Genomic DNA, 16900 nt, shown 5'->3' with positions numbered 1-16900 from the left:
TCTTATTGGTAGGCTGAACAGCGTTGCTCACAAATAACTCGCACCTATTTGAAGCATTTGAAGGACGAACACCAAATCACTTTCTATAGTCGATTTATTTTTATTGTACAAATATTTCAGTTGAATATTTAACTTTTCCCCGCCCCAACATTTGCTACCAACCGTTGTTTAATTACTTATTATAAAATGCAGACATATCAATATGTAAAAAGCCCTTTTTTAAAAGCTTGTCGGTTTATTATAGGCCTGTTGAGGAAAGTCTTTGAGGCGTGAATGGTTTTACCTGGCTTCATACAAAACCAATTCCTGTTTTTAACCATTTCAACAAGAAAAGGTTATTTCCGTAGAAAGTCACTTCCCTACAGCAGGTGATTCAGGAGTGTTTAGCAGGTCCTTCTGATAACGTCTCTCTCTTGGTGATGGTGGTCCACACATCATGGATATTCATTTAGTTTTATTTGGACATGGTACTCACTCACTCACTCACTCCCTGGTGTCACTTGTACGTCAAGGGGTATTGTAGGAATGGTGAAACATGAGTTTCCTATGTAGAGTAGTTCAGAGAAAATACCCCATATAAGCAGTACCATGAGCTGTAAGGTTAGGTGAACCCAAACACACACTGTTCTCTCATGTCCAGTCCCAAAGGTCCTAAAACAATGGAAATGAAGAAATGTGCCTGCAAATCAGGCAAAATGCTGATATCATATGTCATGATCAAATTGTTTTGTTTCTGGGAATGGATCTCAAACAAGGACTAACTAAGCGAGTGTGTTCCTGTTTGCGGTGTAAATGATGAGGACCGCGTCGCAGCGCTATAACCGCTGTCCTCTGCCGTGAACTAGGCATTTGTCCGCAAGTTGTAGAAAAAAGTTTCAGACCTTATAACAATGTATTTTTTTTACATTTTATCCCAAGATATATAAGAGATAGTATTTATATATGTATATATATATATATATATATTAAAGAGGGGGAATAACACCACCCTTTACTTACAAATTAAATCCATCATCACTTCCTTCCACAAAGTGTCCATTTACACAGTATTGTTGTGGGAGAATGTGACCTGCGACCTCTACACCACACAGCCAAAATAAAAAGATCTGGGGTACAAAAGAACGTGCAAAACCATTCTCAATTAGACTGGGTACCCCCAGCCCGTTCTGCGGGCGATTTGCATTCGCCCTGCAGCAGGGCCTGGAGAGGATCAATGCATTTCTTCCTGCTTCCGATACGCTTTTGCGGGAGCCAATCACCAAGCTGGCTTTTCTCCCTGGCGCGCTATTGGCTGGTTTAACACAATGACGACAGGCGAGCGACGGCAAGCAGCCAATTGCGTAGAGTCGTTTGAACTAGGCCACGCCTCTTGTGCTGAAGAAAATGACATGTTGTGGTTCTCACAATGATCAGTAGCCCCTCCCCTTGAATTTAACTTCCTGTTCCGTGTGGCGGAGGGATACGGGGCCATTGGTGGTTATGGGGCCGGGGCCAGGGGATACAGGACAACGTGCTGACATCCGGCGGAGGGATACAGGGGTGTAATTGGCGGTGAGGGTGGTTGAAGGGATACTATAAGACTAAAGGTCGTCATCAGGCCTCAGGGGGGAGGGAAAAAGCACTATAGGTTGTCCCCAGGTGGAGGGATACTACAGGTTGTCGCCAGGCTGGTACTGCGGCTCGGTGGCGGTAAAGTAGTCCTCCAGGAAGGACTGGATGTACTCGAAGGTGGGCCTCTCGTCAGGCTCCTTCTTCCAGCAGAGCTGCATCATGTCGTGGAGGGACTCGGGACAGCCCTGGGGGCAGGGCATGCGGTAGCCCCGCTCCACCTGCTCCAGCACCTCCCGGTTCACCATCCCTACAAAACAGGGATGTTATCAAGCATCATGCAGGTTAACATAATAATACATGTTAATCATCCGTAATACATGTTTACACCACAATTATACATGTTGTTAAGCAGTAATACAGGTTAATACCACCATTATACATTTTGTAAATCAGTAATACATTTTAACAATACAATTATACATGATATTCCACCTTAATGGATAAAATGCATGCGTTATACATGTTGTTATACTGTTAAACATGATTATACGGTACAGCATGCTATTTCACAAGAATTGAAGTTAATACAGACTGATACAGAGTAAAATGTGACATGGTGAACCTTGTTGTTCACCATGTCTGATACACAACACAATATCACATGTGAATACATGATATTACAAGGTTGATACACATAAAACTGACAATGTGTAGGACTTGCACCTCCAGCGGTTGCTAGCTAGCCTCGTGAGCCCATCCTGAACTCTGAATGGACATTCCGTTTCTGAATCAAGTCAAGTAATAATGTAAACACTAGTAAGAACACTAGTGCGCTTGTTAATGAATAAAAGTAGTGCAAACACCAGTGAGTTACCTGGGTAGGGAACTCTTCCTTTAGTGACCAGCTCCGTGAGCAGGATGGCGAAAGACCAGACGTCAGACTTGATGGTGAAGCGGCCGTAGAGAGCTGCTTCTGGAGCTGTCCACTTAATGGGAAACTTGGCTCCTGGGGAGCAAGGATAGGAGGGGAGGAAGAGGAGGGAAGAGGAGAGGAGAGATGAAGTGAAAGGCAGGAGGAGGAGGAGAGGATAGGAGGAGAGAAGCCAAAGAAATAGAGAAGTGATGAGGCAACAATTGATTTAATGTTGGACTTAAATCCATGCTGATTCGATCAATTAACTGACAATCTCCCTTCTCAAGTATCTTATATCCCAGGATGTTACAGAGCAAAGAAAGACCATTAGACCTGTACTGGAGGCCATTCCCTCTTTCTCAATCTCTCTCTAAATCCCAAACAATACAGTATATATACAATATAACATTCTATACACAAGTATAATAGGGTAAATTAAAAATATGAAAAGGTATTCAAAATGGACAGAAAATGTTCAATTCAACCCTATACGGTTAGTATTATTTGTGGTGCAGATTGTACATGCAGTTTGGGCGCTCTGGTTTGATTTACCTTGCCTGGCAGTGTACTCGTTGTCCTCGATGAGCCGCGCCAGACCAAAGTCAGCGATCTTGCAGACCAGGTTGTCTCCGACCAGGATGTTGGCGGCACGCAGGTCCCGGTGGATGTAGTTCATCCTCTCGATGAAGGCCATCCCATCAGCGATCTGGAGCAACGCAGGGGAGCGAAGAGATGTGAGGGAGACGTTTGTATCTGTCGTCTGGGAGGAGCCATGAGGACTTTACCTCATCACAACTTAACATGGTTACTTAATCACCAAACTACATCATGGTGACATTATGACTTCACTGCATCATGACGAAATGACATCATGACTGAAGATAAGCATGACTTAACGACATCATGACAAAAATAAATGACTAAACGACATCATGACTTAGCTACATCATGACTTAATGACCTCATGACTTAGCTACATCATGACTTATTGACATCATGATTTATCTACATCATGACTTAATGACATCATGAATGAAGATAAGCATAACTTAACGACATCATGACAAAAATAAATGACTAAACCTCATCATGGCAACGACTTCATGACTAAACTACATAATGACAAAAAGTCACCATGATAACAGCATAACTAAACAACAACATGATAAGAGCATAGCTTAACTGCATCATGACTAAACTAAATGACTAAGTGACATCATGACAAACAACATGATGACTGGACAACATCATGGCTAAATAACATCATGAGTCCAAGGTGCACATGAACCCACCTGAGCGGCCATGTCAACCAGCATGGGCAGCTTCATGAATTTCCCGTCGCCCTCCTTGAGGAAGTCAAGCAAACTTCCTGAGAGCAGACAGAAGTGTTAGCAGCACACACACATGCACACGCCCACACACACACACACACACACACACACACACACACACACACAAAGCCGCTGTGGTTTTTAATTAAACTTCTCTGCCTAAGGCCTCATAAACCACAAGGGGCTTTCGGGGACAGCATTCATACATTAAACCCCCACTGAGGATAACCTGTCACAGCCTCGGACCGCACACAGCCTAGCTCATTCACAGTGGGTGATGATGGACACTGACTGCCGGCCAATCAAATTCACTGTAATTATCACCTTGACAGGGGGGGAGACACCTGGTCAGGTGATACGATGGAGCGGCAGGTGGGTTATTAAATGTATCACATGACCATAGAAGGGGACATCAGTAGGGAGCAGAAAGCTGCTTCAACATGTCTCATGTCTCTGTCCCATTTTCAATATGAGCCAGCTCTACTCCTGTCTCAGGTTCACTATGAACAGTATCTACTCATGTCATGTTCACTATGAGCCAGCTCTACTCCTGCCTCAGGTTCACTATGAACAGTATCTACTCGTCTCATGTTCACTATGAGCCAGCTCTACTCGTCTCATGTTCACTATGAGTCAGCTCTACTCCTGTCTCATGTTCACTATGAGCCAGCTCTACTCGTCTCATGTTCACTGTGAGCCAGCTCTACTCCTGTCTCATGTTCACTATGAGCCAGCTCTACTCCTGTCTCATGTTCACTATGAGCCAGCTCTACTCCTGACTCATCTTCACTATGAGCCGTGTCTACTTGTCTCAGGTTCACTATGGTTTAGTTTACTATGTTAATAGTAACAGACTATCAGTATGTTTTATACTGGTGTTTTCTATTCAAGCATAGTCAACTATTTAATTGCCCTGGCAATAAAAACTGAATCTATAAAAACAAGCCTAAAGCTATCTTTGTTGTATACAGGGAATGGGTTAACTAGCAATTATAAGCGCTTGGCCCTTTTTTCTATGAAAAGCCTTACTGTGCCGACAGCGATATGTTATTTTGCTTTCTTCTGACAAATGTACTCATTGTAAGTCACTTTGGATAAAAGCGTCTGCTAAATGGCCTAAATCTAAATGTAAATGAATCTCTAATCCTATTAGTTCCTCTTTATTGTAAAGACGATATTGAGGTGAGGTTTAATTGAAGAGCACTAGCCGTCTGACCTTTGGCCATGTACTCTGTGACGATGTAGATGGGCTCCTCCGAGACCACGGCGAACAGCGGCACCAGCTTGTCGTGCCGGAGCTTCTTCATGATCTGGGCCTCCTGGAGGAAGGCTTCCGGGGACATGGTCCCGGGCTTCAGCGTCTTGATGGCCACCTTGGTGGTCCCGTTCCACGTCCCTGTGTGGTGGGAGCAAGCGGAGGGAGAGATTCTGTTTAGAGAACAACCATGTTACAATAATCACTCTCAATATTCTGTGTGTGTGTGTGTGTGTGTGTGTGTGTGTGTGTGTGTGTGTGTGTGTGTGTGTGTGTGTGTGTGTGTGTGTGTGTGTGTGTGTGTGTGTGTGTGTGTGTGTGTGTGTGTGTGTGTGTGTGTGTGTGTGTGCTGACACTATTATTGGTGTTCAGCAAAAATACAAATACTAGTTCCGATCGTGAATTCCCGGAAGGCCTAAACAAAGTACATCTTATCTCATCAGACGATGCATCTTAGATCAAAACACAACAAATCTGTTCCAAACATCGCCCTGGGAGAAGATGCTTCTTCCGTTCGGGATATACACATCTCCCACAGGAAGTGCTGACAGGAAATGGACCAGAATAGCCTGAACCTTGAAGGTTTCTGCTAAGATGTCTTGATTTCATATTTTCCCTTATCATGATGAACACCACGGTGACACAAGTGTGTGCTTATTGTCTCTCTCACCCATCCAGACGTCTCCGAAGCAGCCCTGTCCCAACCGGAGCTCCAGGCGGAGCGAGTCCCGGGGGATCTCCCAGGCGTCCCGCGCCAGGCCCTGCGTCTGGGGCTTCACCGTGGGACACACCGCCGTCAGACGGTGGCACAGCCCGTCTGCGTGCTCTGCACCGGACACGGACACACGGACACACACACACACACACACACACACACACAAAATCAATGTTTATATTTTACAAGTATTATTTGTTATTTAGTTTTGATTGAGCTGACATTGTACACATTTTATATTATCCAAGCCAATGAAGCTACGTATTTGGAACTAAATGGAGACACACACAGAGAGACAGTCAGGAAAGTGAGACAGAGAGACAGAGCCAATAAGAGAGAGAGAGAGAGCGTGAGCGAGAGAGAGCGTGAGCGAGAGCGAGCTGCACAGATACAGAGAGCAGTGCACGAGAGAGAGAGGGAGAGCGTGTACCTGTGTAGTGTTTGACTAGTTTCTGCAGGGTGTGGAACTGAGCTCTGGTGGTGATGTAATATCCTCCGCTGTCCAGTTTGCGGACCTTGTAGTGTTTCACGCTGTCACCTTTGACCTCGTCCCAGTCCCGGATCGACAGCGAGTACGCGCCTGGCAGAGGGTTCCAGAGAAACGTTAGCGTCACAAGATACACCGACATCCGTTACACACCAACACAAAGCCACATACTAACGCACAACACACAGCGCACACTACCGCCGCAGCTTGGCCTTACCTTTGGTGGTCTCGCTCTCTCGGACCAGGAACGTTCCTCTGTTGTTCCCCGGGTTCAGAATCAGCCGCTCTGCGTCTTTACGGCCCATCTTACCAAAATACCACCTTAACAAAACATGACAATACATCCATGATACAAGTATTGAAGTATTGTAATATCACCTCAACAAGACATTAGGTACTGTAATACCACCTTAATATGACATGATAGTACTGTAATACCACCTTAACATGACATTAAGGTACTGTAATACCACCTTAACAAGACATTAAGATACTGTAATACCACCTTAATAGGACATTATGTACTGTAATAACACCTTAACAAGACATTAGGTACTTTTATACCACCTTAACAAGACATTAAGGTAATGTAATACCACCTTCACAAGCCATGAAGGTACTGTAGCATAAATGTAACTAATTTGACACATTAAGGTACTATAAAACCACTTGACTAGACATTAACACTGGAAGATAATGTAGTACCGCCTCAGCAAGACATGACCCAAACACCACCCTGAAGTGAAGTACGGGTTATCAGGGTGAGCATTAAGCATCTGAGATGTCAGTCAGTCAGTCTGTGTGTGTCTTACTCCTCGGCCTGGATGGAGTCAGCAGGGGCTACATAGTTACTGGGGATGTAGCCCTTCTGACCACTGCTGATGGAGTGCGCCTCCCACCATTCTCCCTCACTAGAAGAAGAAGAAGAAGAAGAAGAAGAAGAAGAAGAAGAAGAAGAAGAAGAAGAAGAAGAAGAAGAAGAAGAAGAAGAAGAAGAAGAAGAAGAAGAAGAAGAAGAAGAAGGAGGAGGAGGAGGAGGAGGAGGAGGAGGAGGAGGAGGAGGAGGAGGAGGAGGAGGAGGAGGAGGAGGAGGAGGAGGAGGAGGAGGAGGAGGAGGAGGAGGAGGAGGAGGAGGAGGAGGAGGAGGAGGAGGAGGAGGAGGAGGAGGAGGAGGAGGAGGGATTTGGGGGAGGTGGGGGATGCAGTGTGAGAAGGACCGGAGAGAGGAGGGGGAGGAACAGGAGGGGTTGGGGTGTATCGAGCAGGCGGAGGACGGAGAGGAGGTGAGGGAGGAGCAGGAGGGGTTTGTGGGGAGAGAGGGGGGGAGGGGGGATTAGAGGGGTTGAGTGAGGCAGGAGATTAAGGAAGAGAGGGAGGATAAGGAGGAGGAGAGATAAAAGGAACAAAGACATTTGGTATGAGCACAATATATAAAATATAATATATATAATAATGTAGAATATTATTATATAATAGCTGTATTATACCATCTGATATTATACTACTGTAATATATAGTATAAATCAAGATACTACTCTGGAATACATTGACCTCTGGATCTGGCCCAGAGGAGAGATTTATCCTCAAATCATTTATCTCTAAATCCTCTGGTACAGTTCAGTTCCCCTCCCCCAACCCCCCTGTGTGACATTAAAGATCTGGAACATATCCTCCATTTTGGATCAACTCCTTATAAAAAGGGGGCTTAAGGATAACTCCAGGGCTGAGCATGTGACAGGAAGTATGCTTGAGCGACGTACGTGTTGTTGATGATCTGGAAGCGGTCTCCTTTTTTGAACGAGAGGTCGTCCGACGTCCGCGCCTCATAGTCGTACAGCGCCACGAAGAACGTCACGCCCCCTACACACACCGACACACACTTATGTCAATCTGTCTCACAAACGCCACACACACACACTGACGATTATAATGAGGACGCGCACGCACGCTCGCACGCAGGTTCCTGTCAACCCAACTATGACAGGAAGAGGCTACATTCAAAATTGAGACTGTCTCTCCAAAGTGTTTCAGTAGCTACCCTGAAGAAGCTCACTGGACAATACAGTACTAAAGTTTGACATCACGTTTCCATAGCAACCGATTTTCGGTTCTATACAAACCAAATTAACAAGGGGAAATCCTATGCCACAAACGTTTTATAGAAAAGGAACCATTTTTTTGCGAATTGACTTGCGAGTTTTCTTTACCAATGGTAATATTGAGAATAGATTGTCTTCATATAAAAAAAATTGTAACTAACGTTTAAAAACTTTTCCTTTTAATACCCCAGGGGAATACATGAACGCCTCGACATGTTTCGATTGGTAGTGATTTTCACCTCTCGAAATTGATTTATTTTCATTTTGAAAGAAACAACACATGGAAGCAATGGAAAACGCCATCTCTCGTTCGGTTATTTAGAACAGAAAATCCGGTTGCCAGGACTACGTGACGTTTCCACTTTAGTACTCTATCAGATACCCTTCGATTTACACCACGAGATATTTATATTATAGCGGGCCGTGACAAGAATTGTTGGTATCAAGAATCCCCCCCATGGACCCTGGATGTGACACCGGATCCACACCTGAAGGGGTTAATGGGGTCAGCTGCTATCCTGCTATCCACCCAAGAAACCCTCTCCCTGTGACCCCCCTGGTGACGTTAATCCCAGGGGAGTTGGGATTACAGCCCTAATCCCACCTAAACCCGCCCTGAGCTCCGCTCTCAGGGCGATAAGCAGCGGCTACAGGTGATCAACCCCCCGTCGAGTATATCTGAAACCTGAGGACGGCGAGCGGAGCCGATTGGACGCAGGGCTGGTGATGCGTACCGGAGATGGTTCCGGAGAAGGAGCTGGGTATGGCGGCGGAGAAGGCGGACGCTCCCCCGAACGGGGTCATGATGGAGGCGCCGCCAAACGGCGTCATGGCGTGGTTGAAGGCGCCGGCGGCCCCGCCGGAGGTGGAGGGCTGGGCGGGGGGGTTCTGGGTGGGGTCCGGTCCGTACGGGCCGGTCATGTGAGGTGATGCGGCCGAGGCGGGGTCCGGCGCCTGTGGGGAGGTCTCCGGGCGACACTTGGCTTTCGCCTCCTTGTCCGCCTTGCTCTCCACGCAGCCCATGGTCCGGGTCGGGTCCTGGGCCTGGGCCTGGTCTCGACTGGTCAGGTCTGGTCTAGTCTAGTCCTGGTCTGAATCAGCACGAGTCCCGCAAGAGAACTAGCATGGACGACAAACATAGGTCATACGTAGAAAAACAAGATGACAGAAAAGCCAATACCTAATAAAGAAACTAATAAAGAACATTAAGATGTATGTTAATACGTTGCTATTGTTAATGTGTAGCTAGGTTTATGGTAAATAGACATTAATATGAATTTATTAACAGTTATCCATGGTTAATGTGTAATACATAGTTAACGATAATATGTAGTCATCAATATATTGATAATATTACAGATAAAAACATTAAACATCACAAATATGTTGACTGTAATACGTGAATATTCTTAATACTTTATGCAGCCATCGCCAATTTTAATATGTTTTAACTAGAGCTGTCAGTTAAACGCGTTATTAACGGCGTTAACGCAAACCAAATTTAACGGCGTTAAATTTTTTTTTTCTTTGGCTCAAAACAAAGAAGCAGTAGCCTGACTGCTATGTTCAAATGACATTTGTTCAAAGCAGTCGTTTAATTGCACTATAGGCTCTTTTTTTGTATCGTCCTGTTTTGATCAGTGTATATGCCAATGTTGTTATCAATAAAAAATCATTTGCACAAGGCAAGCCGATGCACTTCACCATGTTGATAAGAGAATTAAAATGAGAAGAATTATGGGACGAAAAAATCAAGGGATATTTAGCATAGAAAAATAATTTGCGATTAATCGCGATTAATTAGAGTTAACTATGACATTAATGCGATTAATCACGATTAAATATTTTAATCGCTTGACAGCTCTAGTTTTAACAATGCAGCGTTAATATTGAGCAGTTAAAATGTAGCCCTCGACTATTGCTAACATACACCTACAATACGTTATCAGTGTCAGGAGGTTACCATCATCAACATGCCACGTGGATATTGTTAATAACCAGAGACATTGCACTGTGCACACAGGCAGGATTATCAGGGTTCATTCATATGGTCTTCATGGACTCGGACTGGCGTGCGTGTGTGTTTGCGTTTGTGTGTTCCCTAACCAAATAGTGTCCTGGTGCTCAGTGTGTGGCGGTGTGACACAGATTATCATCATCACTGTGGATCAGGGCCGGGGGGACTAAGCCCTGGACCCTGCAAGGCTGCAAGGTCCAGCATTCACTTCAGATCCAGCTAGAGATACAGTCACACAGACCACTCCTTTGGTCTTAAGGTTGGCTCCACTGGTGTCCCTCCCGCCTCTCCATCAACTACACACGTACCCACACTTACAGACAACACCCGTGTTCAACACCCTATGCCCATAGATACCATGCACACACAGTCATAACACACACACAGCATGCACATACACACTCATATACACAGACACATTCAACAGATAAACAGCACACACACACTTAGACCCCTACCTGCTCCTTCTTGACCGGTCCCAGTCTTATCCCTACCTCCTCCTTAATGACCTGTCTCTGTACTGTCTAACCCCTACCTCCTCCTTAATGACCTGTCTCTGTACTGTCTAACCCCTACCTCCTCCTTAATGACCTGTCTCTGTACTGTTTAACCCCTACCTGCTCCTTAATGACCTTTCTCTGTACTGTTTAACCCCTACCTGCTCCTTAATGACCTTTCTCTGTACTGTCTAACCCCTACCTGCTCCTTAATGACCTTTCTCTGTACTGTCTAACCCCTACCTGCTCCTTAATGACCTGTCTCTGTACTGTCTAACCCCTACCTGCTCCTTAAAGACCTTTCTCTGTACTGTCTAACCCCTACCTGCTCCTTAATGACCTGTCTCTGTAGTGTCTAACCCCTACCTCCTCCTTAATGACCTGTCTCTGTACTGTCTAACCCCTACCTGCTCCTTAATGACCTGTCTCTGTACTGTCTAACCCCTACCTGCTCCTTAATGACCTTTCTCTGTACTGTCTAACCCCTACCTGCTCCTTAATGACCTGTCTCTGTACTGTCTAACCCCTACCTGCTCCTTAATGACCTGTCTCTCTACTGTCTAACCCCTACCTGCTCCTTAATGACCCGTCTCTCTACTGTCTAACCCCTACCTGCTCCTTAATGACCCGTCTCTCTACTGTCTAACCCCTACCTGCTCCTTAATGACCCGTCTCTCTACTGTCTAACCCCTACCTGCTCCTTAATGACCTGTCTCTCTACTGTCTAACCCCTACCTGCTCCTTAATGACCCGTCTCTCTACTGTCTAACCCCTACCTGATACTTAATGACCTGTCTCTGTACTGTCTAACCCCTACCTCCTCCTTAATGACCTGTCTCTGTACTGTCTAACCCCTACCTGCTCCTTAATGACCCGTCTCTCTACTGTCTAACCCCTACCTGCTCCTTAATGACCCGTCTCTCTACTGTCTAACCCCTACCTGATACTTAATGAACTGTCTCTCTACTGTCTAACCCCTACCTGATACTTAATGAATGTATCTAATTCCAAGTTAGGACAGAAGCGTCTGCTTGACCAATAGCATACGGTAATGTCCGTCCACCAGGTGTGGGGGGAGGCGGTCGGGCGAATATGGCCACCAGCAGCCTGCTGTTGGTTCCTGTGCCCTGATTGGCTGCAGGGAACAGGATGTGGTGATCTCATAATGGAACTAATCTTAGAACCACAGCTTTGAAGTGCAAAAGTAAGGACAAGATTTTATTACCTGCTTCAATGGAGAGGGAGGTAAGGAAGTAAGTAAGTAAAATGTATTTATAAAGCACATTTCACACAGCTTTCACTGACCAAAGTGCTGTACATAAAAAATAGTGATATAAATAAAATAAAGTAAAATAAAAATAAGTAAACAAGTAATTACAATATGAGACGAGCAACAGTAGGCAGATAGATCAACAGAAACAATGACAACAGGAACAGAGACGGCAATGACAACAAGAGACATATACAGAGTTACAGATGGGGCAACAGCCGGAGGGTTAGAAAGCTGGGAAGGATAGAGTGAAAAGGTGAGTTTTGAGCCTAGACTTAAAAACAAAGATGGACGGAGCATTTTGGTGGTGGTGGCGGTGTGTGTGTATAACCGAATCCTAAAGCATGGTTAAGATTGCTTGCAAGTTGCAACCACACACCAGTGTGTGCTCCGATGGACATTTCCCAGGATGCATTTAAATTCCCTAGAAACGTAACCACACATAACATCAACATAGTACCTGTTGTAAACTTAAACCTAAAAGCTACCATCTGTATGTTTATGTACTCTAACCTAGTACATAAACATAACCATCTCTCAGATAATCCCTAAACCTAATGATCTTTAACCCAATACCTAAATGTTTCCATCTCTAACCTAATACATCAACTTAACCATTGCTCAGCTAATACCTTAAAGCAACCATCTCTCAGCTAATACTTAAAGCTATCAATGCACTTAAGTGCAGGTTCTCTCTCATACCCCTTGCTAACCTATAAATTCAATCACAGACGTTAACCCAAGCACGGAGTGCTCTGCCAGGCAGAAAATTGGCATCAAAACCTCCTTTAAGATCCCCAGGCAACCTCCCCTTTAAGGAGAGAAGACGATGAGGTCATAGCAAGCAGCAGACTTCAGTTCAGCAGTGTTGTATCCAAGTCTGGAAAAGACTTGAGCACTTTTACACAGGCACTTTCTCTCGAGGCTTCAAGCAGTAGTTTTTACTTTTTATATCATTCCACAGTGACAGTCATTCCATCCATGGGGAATCTATCCTTTTGTTCTGATTCCAGAGACAATGCCTTACGTTTTAATACCAGATCTGCACTTACAACCACCATGAATTGAGACCCTTGACCTCCGATGACATCAACACTACTAGACCTCAATGACAGTGTTTCCCCCAGCACTGTATGGTTAAGAGGGCCGCCTTAACAATAGGGCCCCGCCTTGACTACCAAAGTATAAAAAATATATATTAGAAAAAGAAAAAATATATATATTTTTTATATATATATATATATATATATATATATATATATATAAAAAAAAAACTCTCGTAGGGAAAGAAAACATACTTCCATCAGGTATAAAAAATAAAGATAAATAATGCATCGGTAATACTGTTCACAACAATGGTCATGCCATCAATCTTTTTGAATGGAATTGAAACGGAGACAAACCCCCCCCGCTCCTTGACCAAGACATTTTCTGAGGGAAACACTGAATGATGCCCGTCATCCAGGGAGTATCCACTTAGTTCAACACAAAATGATACATATATTATGTACACACACACCCACACACACACACACACACACACACACACACACACGGATGTCTGAAGTGTTGCGGCTATGATGCTAATTATAGCAGCGTGTGCTACTTTCTGAAGCCCGCTGCCTCCAGGGTACAAGAATGACCTACAACTCACCATCAACATGCTAACAACACGCTAGAACGCTTATAACCAGCAACACTCACCATCAACATGCTAACAACACGCTAGCACGCTTATAACCAGCAACACTCACCAGCCATTACTGACCTACTCTACCAATATTTAAAGAGAGGAGAGAGACAAAGAGCTGAAGAAAGGAAAATATGTTGTATGTACATCGTAAGACAATTATTATTATTATCTTTGTTGTTATTATTGAGTGAATGTTCGGATTTTATGCCATGCTATTTCTAGGATATTGTTATGTTATTGGATAATGCTATTATTGTGTTAATATTAGGATTTCTTGCTGTTATTTCCATGTTATTGTGATGCTATTAGATTGTAATTATTCTGTTATTGTTAGGATTGTATGCCATGTAATATCTGTTACGTTTAAGATATGATGTTATTGACATGTGTTACTGTTAAGCTTGTATGCCATATTATTTCCATGTAATTTCCATGTGATTGTGATGTAGCTTTATTGTATTTGGTAGGATGTTGTGCTGACAATTCCCTTCTTGACAGCAGATCAACAGAGTTAACTGAAGGGCACGCAGTTGACTCAGCACTCTGGAAGTTAAGCCTACTAGTTACGCCCAAATGTTCCGTCTGGGATTCATAAAGTGCATCTTACTGTATCTTAAATTAAATTGCGAGGCTGAGTGAACACAGTAAGCCATAGTTCAACACTGCTGCCTGGGTTTCCAACAGTTCTTCAAAACCTGACGCTAGTGCCTCAGGAATGGCCGCTCTTCATCTCGTAAAGGTCCCACCAAGCCTCTAGGATGGCCTGTGGCTTTGAGGTCTGAACGAGTTTATAGTCTCCGTAACGACGGTCTGGTTCCTCTTACAGCCTAATGAGGAGCTTCGTCTTGGTAGGACATGTGTTTAATGAAACATTCCCTCTTCCGCTGCTCTGGATAGTGGTAATAATAAACCCATGATGACGGCGGAGAACCGGTCTTGGACACCAGACAGCTGTAGTCACGATCAAAGTGTGTCATGCAAAGTTGGTGATCAGGTTCATCTGGTCTGAGAATACAGTTGGCTTGAGATATTACTTCACGGCAAACAAAGAATACACCCAAAATTCAGTTCTCAGTCTAGTTCGGATCCTAGTGAAATTAAGGAACAACCTTAACATAAAATTCTTAACACCCCCAGATTCACAGAGAACGGCCAAAAAAAAGACTAGTCTACTGGTAAATGTCCACGTGTTTATAATAACATCAGTATGCAATTTATACTTGGGTTACATACCCAGCCCAGCCGGAGGCTTCTGCCCTACAGATTAATGTAGGCTGCTGCTCTACAGATAACTATGTAGGCTGCTGCCCTACAGATGACAATGTAGGCTGCTGCCCTAAAGATGACTATGTAGGCTACTGCCCTACAGATGACAATGTAGGCTGCTCTACAGATGTCTATGTAGGCTGCTGCTCTACAGATGCATATGTAGGCTGCTGCCCTACAGATGACAATGTAGGCTGCTGCCCTAAAGATGACTATGTAGGCTACTGCCCTACAGATGACAATGTAGGCTGCTCTACAGATGTCTATGTAGGCTGCTGCTCTACAGATGTATATGTAGGCTGCTGCTCTACAGATGTCTATGGAGGCTGCTGCCCTACTGATGTTCCTCTCCCATGGTGATGAATCAGGACACAACGCTGCCTTATGGAAACCCATAACTGCATAGTTTACAGCCTTTTCCCGACACGTTGGATGTAACGTTACAGGTCGTGGGAAGCACCGTGACATAGTCACGCAGGGATCCCTGATATCACACATGTCTACATCTGACTCGGGGGGGGTTTGGTCGACGGAAGCAGTCATACGAGGTCAAAGATGCAAGCTGATGCGCGTCCATGTGAACGTCCAGCAGATATTCATCACAAATCATTAATCAAATGTAACACAATGTTCTTACCTTTGATTATACTCTCATCCTCGGCTCACATAAATCAGCGTATTTTCCTGAACGAGTTATTCCAGACCGAACCAAGTCTCCCTCCTCCTCATCACCACCTCTCCATCCACCCAGACCACCACCTCCAGATTTTGACAATTCGGTGTCAGAAAATAAAGTTAAAACAAAGCGTGGACATTAAATATTACCGGGTGGACTACGGGGCTATACCGCATGCGTCCACCGCTCCACTCCCCTGGGGCGACCATCGGGGGCTATAGCATGGTATATAGGAACAATCCGGACCAAAAGATTCCGGGTGTGAGTCCAATTCTTTCTTGCAGACGATGAGACTTCCTAGTACTAAACTTACATCAACCTCCACGATCCAACATGGCGGCTGCTGCGCCTGGGATCTGCACAGCTGGAACCATTCCGACACAGCTGTGGTGGGAGGGAGCGGAATAATGATGAGAATTACATTATACCGCAGGAAAGCCACCATGGGAATCAGAAATTCTAGTATAATGCGATATGTCTAATCAGAGTCCAGCAAAGCGTTCCTTGAGTGCACATATTGACTTGTGGAGAAATAAAAAATAAAATAAATGAAAAATAAAGATGTGTTCTATATTGCCATCTAGTGGTGGCCATTAGTATAGAGATGCATTCATTTGTGTATTTATTTATTTATTTTTATTCACAAGGCGTAAGCAGTTGTACCCTAAATTCTATATATTTTTTTACACGAGGATTTCATAATTTAAGGGTAAGGACAAGGCCTCTAAGGAAATAAGCCCATCCCTTCTATAGATACCTTCAAATGAACAAGGCCTCTAGTGCTAGACAATAGGCACATCCCTTCTAAATATAACTCAAAATTGTAGGTTGGAGAAGAATCGACATAATATTCCAAGTTTATAAAGACAAACAAAAACAAACAGATAGACAGAGGATAATAACTCGATTTTTGTGGGTTGCTGTGTATATATATATATATATATATATATATATATATATATATATATATATATATATATATATATATATATATATATATATATACATATATATATATATATATATATATATATATATATATATATATATATATATATATATATATATATGTATTGTGAAATACATATTGTGAAATAAGATCTAAAGTCAGTAAGATATGTAGGACCACA

General features: G+C 43.9%; 1 protein-coding gene across 1 annotated transcript; it reads right to left on the bottom strand.

The window, feature by feature from the left end:
• Positions 1–76: 76 nt before the first annotated feature.
• Positions 77–16283, bottom strand: LOC115537123 (tyrosine-protein kinase Yes). Its single transcript, XM_030348815.1, has 12 exons — positions 15732–16283; positions 9086–9470; positions 8013–8112; positions 7065–7163; positions 6470–6573; positions 6196–6345; positions 5721–5876; positions 5012–5191; positions 3757–3833; positions 3017–3170; positions 2426–2557; positions 77–1858 (listed from the first exon to the last, which is right to left on the bottom strand). The coding sequence occupies exons 2-12, from the start codon at positions 9372–9374 to the stop codon at positions 1650–1652; spliced, it is 1650 nt and encodes a 549-aa protein (XP_030204675.1). The 5' UTR covers positions 9375–9470; positions 15732–16283; the 3' UTR covers positions 77–1649.
• Positions 16284–16900: the final 617 nt, after the last annotated feature.

The sequence above is a fragment of the Gadus morhua genome, chromosome 23, assembly GCF_902167405.1.
Source record: "Gadus morhua chromosome 23, gadMor3.0, whole genome shotgun sequence".
NCBI classification, from domain to species: Eukaryota; Metazoa; Chordata; class Actinopteri; order Gadiformes; family Gadidae; genus Gadus; species Gadus morhua.
Note: the sequence above shows the minus strand (reverse complement) of the source record. Positions and strands in the feature narration are given on the sequence as shown.

What these genes read in the sequence shown, in the direction of transcription:
- LOC115537123 (XM_030348815.1), bottom strand. Translation starts at nt 9,374, where the DNA reads ATGGGCTGCGTGGAGAGCAAGGCGGACAAGGAGGCGAAAGCCAAGTGT. An exon ending in CTTCTCCGGAACCATCTCCG is followed by an intron (nt 8,113 to 9,085) that starts GTACGCATCACC and finishes CGGTGTGTGTAG; the next exon opens with GGGGCGTGACGTTCTTCGTG. An exon ending in AGAGAGCGAGACCACCAAAG is followed by an intron (nt 6,346 to 6,469) that starts GTAAGGCCAAGC and finishes ACCCTCTGCCAG; the next exon opens with GCGCGTACTCGCTGTCGATC.